This window comes from Tachyglossus aculeatus, chromosome 21 (genome assembly GCF_015852505.1).
Source record: "Tachyglossus aculeatus isolate mTacAcu1 chromosome 21, mTacAcu1.pri, whole genome shotgun sequence".
Classification (NCBI taxonomy): domain Eukaryota; kingdom Metazoa; phylum Chordata; class Mammalia; order Monotremata; family Tachyglossidae; genus Tachyglossus; species Tachyglossus aculeatus.
This window is the reverse complement of record NC_052086.1, coordinates 83,699,487-83,710,011: the sequence shown is the minus strand read 5'-3', so window position 1 is coordinate 83,710,011 and position 10,525 is coordinate 83,699,487. Positions and strand designations below refer to the sequence as shown.

The window sequence follows — 10,525 nt, the reverse complement described above, 5'->3', positions numbered from 1 at the left end:
TGGGGAATCAAAACAAAATATTTGAATATCGCATTGAAATGCTAAAGATGGGTTAGAAGATTTATATCATGCTGAGGTTGGTTTAGAAATTAATACACTAGTGTTAGAGTTGGCTGTGAGGTTTATGCCACTCGGGGTGTTGGTAAAAAAAATTGGGGAAAGGCTTTTTGGAGAAGGCAGGATTTTAGGCAGGCTATTAACATGCAGATTGTTGAGTTCTGAAGGATTTGTGGAGGAAAGAAGTTTCAAGTTGTGGGGACAGGGAAAGCGAGATATAGGTGTTTTCAATAACGGTGATTGATTGATAGACTGGAAAAGGGCGAGGATTCTAGATGAGGAAGAGTTTGAATTGATAAGCAACATAGCTGTGTGGATAGACTGTGGAACTGGGAGTGATAGAACCTGGCTTCAAATCGTAGCTCCACCACCTGCCTGCTTTGTGACTTTGGGCAAGTCATTTCACTTCCCTGTATTTCAGTAACCTCTTCTGTAAAATGGGGATTAAGACTGTGAGCCCCATGTGGGACATGGATTGTGTCCAACTCGATTAGCTTGTATCTCCCCCATGCTTAGTACAGTGCATGGCATATAATAAGTACTTAACAAATACCATAAAAAACTAGTCGAATAAAAAAACCTGGAGTGTAGCAAGTTAGAAGGGCTAATATGTAAAATGGGGAACACCAAAGGTAGGAGTGTATTGTCTGATGCAGGGAGAAGTGGGGAAACATTGGAGGGTTTTGAGGAGAGGGGAAAAGTACGTGGCTTCACGAAGATCAATCACTCAATCCATGGTATTTATTGAGCACTTATTGTGTGCAGAGCACTGTATTAGGTGTTTGGGAGTACTCAATGTAAGAGAGTTCGTAGACATGTTCCCTGTCCTCATTGAGCTTACAGTAAACAGGAAGACAATCTAGGAAACAACATAGCATATGGGCTGAAACTAAAGAAGGCACCAAGGATGTTACTTTCAGATACTGGGAGGAGGGTAACATTGTCAATGGAGATTTAAGCACTTTGATCCTCATCCAACCCTCACCCCCACACTTATCGCACATATCCTCATATTCATTCATTGATTTAGTCGTACTTATTGAGCGCTTACTATGTGTAGAGCACTGTACTAAGCGCTTGGGAAGTACAAGTCGTCAACATATAGAGACGGTCCCTACCCCACAACGGGCTCACAGTCTAGAAGGGGGAGACAGACAACAAAACCAAACACTTAGACAGATGTCAAAACAGTCAGATCAAATAGAATTAAAGTTATATGCATATCATTAACAAAATAAATAGAATACTAAATATGTACAAGTAAAATAAATAGAGTGATAAATCTGTACAAATATATATACAGGTGCTGTCGTGAGGGGAAGGAGGTAGGGTGGAGGGGATGGGGAGGAGGAGAGGAAAAAGGGGGCTCAGTCTGGGAAGGCCTCCTGGAGGAGGTGAGCTCTCAGTAGAGCTTTGAAGGGAGGAAGAGAGCTAGCTTTGGCGGATGTGCGGAGGGAGGGCACTTCAGGCCAGGGGGAGGACGTGGGCCGGGGTTTGACGGTGAGACAGGCGAGAACGAGGTACAGTGAGGAGGTTAGTGGCAGAGGAGCGGAGGGTGTGGGCTGGGCTGTAGAAGGAGAGAAGGGAGGTGAGGAGGGAAGGGGCGAGGTGATGGAGAACCTTGAAGCCAAGAGTGAGGAGTTTTTGCTTGATGCGTAGGTTGACTGGTAGCCACTGGAGATTTTTGAGGAGGGGAGGAGCATGCCCAGAGCGTTTCTGCACAGAGATGATCTGGGCAGTAGCGTGAAGTATAGACTGAAGTGGGGAGAGACAGGAGGATGGGAGATCAGAGAGGAGGCTGATGCAGTAATCCAGTCGGGATAGGATGAGAGATTGAACCAGCAAGGTAGCGGCTTGGATGGAGAGGAAAAGGTGGATCTTGGAAATGTTGTGGAGGTGAGACCGGCAGGTATTGGTGGCAGATTGGATGTGTGGGGTGGACGAGAGCGCGGAGTCGAGGATGACACCAAGGTTGCAGGCTTGTGAGACGGGAAGGATGGTAGTGCCTTCTACAGTGACGGGAAAATTAGGGAGAGGGCAGGGTTTGGGAGGGAAGATAAGGAGTTCAGTCTTAGACATATTCAGCTTTAGGTGGTGGGCAGACATCCAGATGGAGATGTCCTGAAGATAGGAGGAGATAGGAGCCTGGAGGGAGGGAGAGAGAGCAGGGGCAGAGATGTAGATTTGGGTGTCATCAGCGTAGATGATAGTTGAAGCCATGGGAGCAAATGAGTTCACCAAAGGAGTGAGTGTAGATAGAGAAGAGAAGGGGACCAAGAACTGACCTTTGAGGAATCCCTACAGAAAGGGGATGGGAGGGGGAGGAGGAGCCCGCAAAGGAGACTGAGAATGAACGGCCAAAGGGATAAGAGGTGAACCAGGAGGAGACGGAGTGTGTGAAGACAAGGTTGGATAGCATGTTGAGGAGAAGGGGGTGATCCACAGTGTCGAAGGCAGCTGAGAGGTCGAGGAGGATTCTCACGTTGGATTTGGCAAGAAGGAGGTCATCAGTGACCTTTGAGTGCAGTTTCGGTGGAGTGTAGGGGACGGAGGCCAGATTGGAGGGGGTCAAGAAGAGAGTTGGCATTGAGGAATTCAAGGCAGCATGTGTAGATGACTCGTTCCAGGATTTTTGAAAGGAAGTGTAGGAGGGAGATACGGCATTAACTAGAAGGGAGGTGGGGTCAAGAGAGGGTTTTTTAGGATGGGGGAGACGTGGGCATGTTTGAAGGCAGAGGGGACAGACCAGTGGAGAGTGTGCAGTTTGAAGATGGAAGTTAAGGAGGGGTGGTAGGAAGGGGTGAAAGATTTCATTAGATGAGAGGGAATGGGTTCTGAAGCACAGGTGGATGGAGTAGCACTTCAGAGGAGGGAGGAGATCTCATCTGAAGATACTGCTGGGAAGGATGAGAGAGTAGCAGAGAGGGTTGAGAGCTGGGGCGATGGAGAGGGGGAGGGGTGACTTTGGGGAGCTCAGACCTGATGGAGTTAATTTTGCTAATGAAGTAGGAGGCCAGATCGTTGGGGGTGAGCGATGGAGGAGGGTGAGGAACAGAGGGCCTGAGAAGGAAGTTAAATGTACGGAAGAGCTGAAAGGGGTGATGGGCCTGGGTGTCAATAAGGGAGGAGAAATAGTTTTGCCTGGCAGAGGAGAGGGCAGAGTTAAGGCAGGAAAGGATAAATCTGAAGTGAACGAGGTTGGCTTAGTATTTAGATTTTCCCCAGCAGCGTTCAGCAGCTCAAGCATAAGAGCAAAGAAGGCAGACAGTGGGAGTGATCCAAGGTTGTGGGTTAGTGGTACGAGAGTGGCAAAGGAAAAGGAGAGTGAGCGAGTTGAGTTGAGTGGAGAGGGTGGAGTTGAGAGCAGTAATCTGGTCATCAAGATTGGGTAGAGAGGATAAGGAGCCGGGGTGGGGTGTGATGCGCTGACACATATACCATTGCATCCCCTATCTGTACTTTATTTTAATGTGTTTCCCTAACTGTTTCCCTGTTCACCAAATTTATTGTATTCTCCTAAACGTTTAGTACAGTTTTTTCACCCATAGTAAGTGTTCAGTAAATACCTCTGATTGATTGATTGATTGTAGATGGACAGAATGGAATAGAAGAAGATTAGAAGGGAAGCTGAGAAATTCAATTTTAGACTTGGACAAATGGACATGATGTGGAGGCAGGAGGAGATGGGGAATTGGCTAAGGTGTGGGAGGTCAGGGCTGCAGCGATAGTTTGGGGCTATCAGGGAGTAGCTGAAATCATGTTTTTGGATGGGTTCTCTATGTGAGAATAATGCCATATAAGCAATATCTTCAACTCCTCCCTCTCCTTCAACCCCAATATTCAGGCTGTCGTCAAATGCTTTTGGTTTTACTATTACAACATGCCCATAACCGGCCTCTTCCTCTTCACCCCAGTGGCCACCACACTGGTCTAGGCACTTGTCTTATCCTGACATAACTACTCTACCAGCCCTCCTCACTGATCTCCCAGTCTCTTTTCTCTCTTTCCTCCGGTTCATACTTCACTCTGTTTCCCGGATCACTTCTCTGGAATTTCTACCCACAGTTCTTCACTTGTCAAAGAAATTGTTTATATATATATATGTATATATATATATATATATATATATATATATAATTGTTTATATATATATAATTTATATATATAATTGTATATATATATAAACAATTATATATATATATGTATCTACCTTAAGAGTCTTGCTAATAGGATTTTTCTGAAGATGAACCGAAGTTTATCAGACAGCTCTCTTCTGCCCTGCCACTTTTATCTCTGTCTCTATTTTTTTTATCTTTATGACTGCTTATGCATCTCTCTTTACCTTTCTTTCTTTTCAGCCCTGGCATCCAACCTGTACCTCAGATCTCCGCATATGTGAAAGTACTAGGAGAAACTCTGTATAACTACCAGTCGTGTTGAACTTGTAAAAGCTGGTGAAAAAATTGCATCCTGAAAATTCTTACTGATAGTGGGGTTGAGAAACGTTATAGACTCCATTTATATCTTGAACTGCTTACAGTAAATTTCTAAACAATGAATCAAATCGGGAATCAAATGACTTTTCCAGTATGTTTTCACTTAGACAAATGATCTCAGCAAATATTAAGGGATGACGTATTAGTTAGAGCCCAGGACTCTGGCTTTCAGTCCTAGTTGTGTTATTTGCCTGCTATGGGACCTTGGGCAAGTTCCTTAACGTCTCAGTGTCTCAATTCCTTCATCTGCAGAATGGGGATAAAATATTCCCTGGAGGCTTTCAGTCCAAGAGGAAGGGGTACAGGTATTTTATCCCCATTGTGCAGATGAAGAAATTGAGGCACCGAGAAGCTAAGGGACTTGCCCAAATCTAGGCTGTGTCTGATTTGATTACTTTGTGTCTACCTAATGCTTAGTATAGCACTGGAAACTTTCTAGTGCCTTTCTCACTCCTTTCATAATCATCATGATAATCATCATTATTATTATATTTTAATGCATTCTTAATAGTACAGCAGTCCCTCCATTTCTATTTAGAATGAGGGCCTGTGTTCTGAGCTAGTGCTTCAAAATTAGTTAAGCTTGATATTTCTCAATTTGGCTGATTCAGGTAAATATCCATCTGCTAGTACACTCATCACGTTGGCCGACCTGATGGAGAATTCAAACAACATCACAGAGTTTGTCTTCCGGGGTCTGCTCCCAAACCAAGAGGGGAAGGTAACTTGTTTCGTGTTGTTCTTACTCTGTTATTTAGCCATCCTGTTGGGCAACCTTATTATCCTCATCACCATCAGAAACAGCCATCTTAGTCAGCAGCCTATGTACATTTTCCTCAGTTCCTTGTCCACCATGGACCTCTGCCTAACCTCCATAGTTGCTCCTAAGATGATCACGGGTCTATTAGTGGAAAGAACAACCATCTCCTACAACTCCTGCATGGTCCAACTCTTTGGCGCTCACTTCTTCAGCGATGCCAAGATATTCATTCTAGTGGCCATGGCTTACGATCGCTACATAGCCATCTGCAAGCCTCTCCACTACCTGATGATTATGAGCCGGCAGGCTTGCCACACGTTGGTTTTGGCCTCTTTTGTAGGGGCTTTTTTGCATTCAATCGTGCAGATTTTCATCATGGTACAGCTACCTTTCTGTGGCCCCAATCAGATTGACCACTATTTCTGTGACGTGCTTCCTCTGCTGAAGCTTGTCTGTACCGAGACCTATTTTGTCAATGTCTCCATCATTGCCAGCAGTGGTGTTCTGTCCTTACTAACTTTTTTTGCATTGATCGTTTCCTATCTCATCATTTTATCCGTCCTGAGAAAACACTCCACAGGGGGTCGGCACAAAGCTTCCTCTACCTGTGGTTCGCACATCACCGTGGTACTCATGTTTTTCTTGCCCCTCATCTTGACTTATATTCCCGTGGCCGATTCCGTCAGCGAGGATAAAGTGTTTGCCCTCTTTTACACTATCATCGCCCCCATGTTCAACCCCTTCATTTACACGATGAGATACACTGCCATGAAAAATGCCATGAGAAAGGTATGGTGTAGAAAAATGTTATCAGAAAGAAAATAAATGCATAAAATTTACTTCTATTTCTTATGTTTTCTGTACACTGCAGAATAGCATTGTGCATTAGCTCTCCTCTCCTCCTCCTCCCCTCCCTGTCGCCATCCCCCTTTGCCCTACTCCCTTCCTCTCCCCACAGCACTTGGGTATATTTGTACACATTTATTATTCTGTTTCTTTCATTTGTACATATTAACCATATTTATTTTATTAATGATGTGTATATAGCTATGATTCCATTTATTCTGATGGTATTGACACCTATCTACTTGTTTTGTTTCGTTGTCTGTCTCCCCCTTCTAGATTGTGAGCCCACTGTTGGGTAGGGGCCATCTTTATATGTTGCCATTTGTACTTCCCAAGCACTTAGTACAGTGATCTGCATACAGTAAGTGCTCAATAAATACGGTTGAATGAATGAATTAGCATCAGCATGTGTTTTCTGCACACACTATTCCACATTAGCATACCCACAGGTTGTATTTCCAGGCCCTCTTCTTGTACCAATCAATCAGTGGTATTTATTTAGTGCCTTTAGTGTGCAGAGCACTGTACTAAGTGCCTGGGATAGTAAAAAATCACAGGGTTGGTAGACATGATCCTTGATATTGTGTAGATCAAATGATCATCAGCATGTCTGCTCTCTTTGTGGCAGGGTTAACATCAAACGGCTATCAACCATTCTATAGTGGGCTTCTGCCAAGGCTTCCCCTCTTCCAAAATCTTCAAGGTCATGGAATTCTTCATGTCTTTCTTGAGAACAATTTTCCATGATAGTCATTTGCATGTGTAATGGCTCCTAGAATAGTCATCATTTAGTAATTAAAATATAAAACCAGGTGTTTTGTGTGATTCATTTCAACATGCTTCTGGCACAATTGTTACTCTCGGTGAGACAGTAAATTACCTCTACAAATAACTTTCAAAAATATTCAGACCTGAAAAATTCATTTGCTGTGCATATGTTGCATCAGCTCTGCCTGCTTTTACCATAATTCCACCCTCACACCTCTGAAACTGTATCCATAAAGTTAAGAAACTAGTATCCAGAGCTTAGTACAGTACCTTGCACAGAGTAAGTGCTTAACAAATACTATAATTAATTATTATTGTTAATATGCTAAAGCATGCAAATCCCAGCATGAATTCATATGAAAACTAATCTTGAAGGAAATTGTTAGAGGACCATTGCTTGCTTTCTGTGACCGTTTTGCCTTTAATATTCATAAGACTGGATGATTTTTTCCCCCTCACTGGATAAAAGGAAGTAGGCATTACATTGAAGGTATCATAACTGGAACCCGTTAATCTAATTTGTAGCCAAATGAAAGAAGCACAGGATTCAAAGTGAGGAGGCCCAAGTGTGACTGTCCACAAGTTGCTTAACTGTTCTTTGACTCAGTTTCCTCATCTGAAAAACTGAATCAGTAACCTATTTCCCAATCCTTTAGATTGTGATCCCTGCCTAGAACAGGGACTATGTCCATCTGATTATTTTGTCTTTACCCCAACAATTAGCAAAGTATTGGACACCGACTAAGCACTGAATGAATATTATTATCATTAATATTTTTGTTATTATCCAATTTCTCATTACTAAGAAAAGGGGACTGTATGAATCTCTCAGGCTGGTATAACAGAACTGGAAGCAGATAATTTATTCTTTACTATTTCCCTACCATAAATATATGTATTTATATATTTTCTGACCCCAGAAATCAATTTAATTTTACTTATTAATCCCTTTATTATGTGCAGAGCACTGTTCTACGAGCTTGGAAAAGTACAGTATAGCAATATAATAGGTGAGAGTGCTGCCTTTGAACCAATACATTCTCTCTTTCTCCCTCTCTCCCTTCTTCTCTCTCTCTCTCTGTCTTTCTTTCTCTCTCTCTCTCTCTCTCTCTCTCTCTCTCTCTCTCTCTCTCTCTCTCTCTCTCTCTCTCTCTCTCTCTCTCTCTCTCTCTCTCTCTCTCTCTCTCTCTCTCCCTTCCCCTTTTACTCCCTCTTTCTTTCTCTCTATCTCTATACATTGTGTGACTAGTCCCAGGTTTAGATTGTAACTAATGTTTAGGTTAAGGCCAAAATGATTGTTCTTTTTAGCTTTATATTCCAAAGCCATTATAATCTCAGCCCATGGCAGTCCACAAACAGCCAGAAAAGATTTAAGCATCACTAATTAACCAGCCACATGTGTACGGTATTATGCAATAATGGGGACTTGTATATAGAGATTAATCAATGAGAAAGCACATTTTCTGCCTTTATGGGGTGTTCTATGATGGAATCATGCCAAGGTCATCAACAACACAACATTATCAAGGAACTAAGACCCTGAACAGGTACATTTGCAAGAAGATACTGACTTTCCCTAACATTTGAAATCAAAGGAGTGGTTTACAGTGGCAGTAACAGTATTTGTTAAGCACTCACTGTGTGGTCCACTGTATTAAGGTCTGGGGGAAAATCCACAGATAGGAATTGGACCCTGACCCGGTCCTTCAGGGGTTTCATAATCCAAATGCATCGGATCTCTCAAGTTAACCTGGCCACCGAGCACCTGATTTTAGTTCAGTGAATGTGATGTTTGGCTCTCTCAGGACAAACCCACACCTCTACAAAGTGTTTAGGGGAGCACTAGATCAAGAGGACTTGAGGGGAGGCTGAAATGAGGCAAGAAGGAAAGAATTGATTAGTAGAAAGCAGCAACTATATAGGTTGTGTAAAATTGAAGGGAGCTAGAAGGGAGAAGAAAGAAGAGAAGCAGTGTTGCCTAGTCGAAAGAGCACAGGCCTGAGTTCTTATCCTGACTCCTCCACTTGTCTACTGTGTGCAGCACATGCACAGAACAGGACTTTCAAGACTTTGGCCCATGGGACAAATTTATTATATTCATTCACCCCCCAAACACACCAGGGTGTGTTCAGATGTTGCAATATTTTTATGTTCTGCATGGACTATTTATGAGCAGCTGACAGGGTCCTGGGGAGAACTTTCCAGCACAGCTGCTCAGACCCAATGTTCAGGTATTGGTGTTTATGTGGTTGATGACAACGAAGGAGGAAGAGGATACTTAAAGAATTGCCCTATCACAGCCATCCCTAAGTACCTGTTCAGAGTTGACAGGTGCAGTGTTTAGAAACCTCACTGTAGGAGAATCTTATCCTCTTTCCCACACCAGCCTTACTGCCCTGCCTGGGTCATGGAAATCAAACTTTCTAGAGAATTTTTTCCCTAGGAGAAAAATAAAAAACGTATGTGTACTCTACATCACTGGAATCTTTTCATCTAAAAGTAAAGTGAATTTTGGAAATATGCTTATCTCTCTCTTTTTCGATGTCATTCTTGTTTAGTTCAAAAGGAATTTTCAGTTTACTGTCTTTTCTAGCCTTGGAAATACTTATGGAGACCTATTCCTCTTCCTCTTCCTCCTCTTCCAAATCTTTTCTCTGCTTCATTCTTTTTTTCTTTGGTATTTTTAAGCGTTTACAATGTGCCAGTCACTGTGCTAAACACCGGGGTAGATACGAGGCAATCAGGGTGAACATAGTCCCCATTCCACATGGGGCTCACACGTCTCAATTCCCATTTTACAGATGACACCACCGAGGTACAGAGAAGTGACATGACTTGCCCGAGGTAACACAACAGACAAGTGTCAGAACCGGGTTTATTACCCAGGTTCTTCTGACTCCCAGGCCCGTGCTCGATCCACTAGGCCACACTGATTCTCGTTGCCAAAGTCCTTGGCCAGTGGAAAACCACTCAAGGCTGCAGATTCCACTGGGATACTCCTGGCCACAGCGCCTGACCTAGGCCATTGGGTGAGATACGTTACTTGGAATCAACTATCTATGTTACAGCATCACTGGGCAGAGACCAAAGTGAAGATGAGGAGCTCAGCTGCCAGGGGTTGAACGTGTTGGGGAGAAGACTGGGAGGAGGCAGCCAAGATGGCAGTCGGCAGGAAGTCAGGTCCTCCCACCTTGAGTTCTACAGATGAACTAGCAAACCTTCTGTGGATTGCAGATCTTGTGGGTCATCTTACTCCCTCACTCTGCAGGCCCACTCATCAAGTGAACATTTCTGAAAGGGATCGGTACGATGATCCTCTTCTGTTTCTGGAGGGATTCCTCCTGCAGCATTTAGCAATTGGAATATTTTTGTTTCATTCTAGATTTTACTATTTGTAGATATAATTATAATTTGCTTAGTGGTGCAGCAGTCAGGTTGCATTGAAGTTCTAAATTGGAATGAAAATATTCTAACATAGTCTATTAATAATAATTGATGATGATAATTGCTCCTCTATTTGCTAAGCACTGTGTTAAGTGCTAGGTAATCAGATCCAACATAGGCTTCATAGACCAAGTACAAGGGAGAACAGGTATTG

At 43.1% G+C, this 10,525-nt stretch overlaps 1 protein-coding gene across 1 annotated transcript; it reads left to right on the top strand.

Annotated features, from left to right (window-relative positions):
- Positions 1-3,722: 3,722 nt before the first annotated feature.
- LOC119942181 (olfactory receptor 4P4-like) lies at positions 3,723-6,138 on the top strand. Its single transcript, XM_038762825.1, has 3 exons — positions 3,723-3,757; positions 4,416-4,492; positions 5,165-6,138. Exons 1-3 carry the CDS (start codon positions 3,723-3,725, stop codon positions 6,136-6,138), a joined length of 1,086 nt encoding a protein of 361 aa, XP_038618753.1.
- Positions 6,139-10,525: the final 4,387 nt, after the last annotated feature.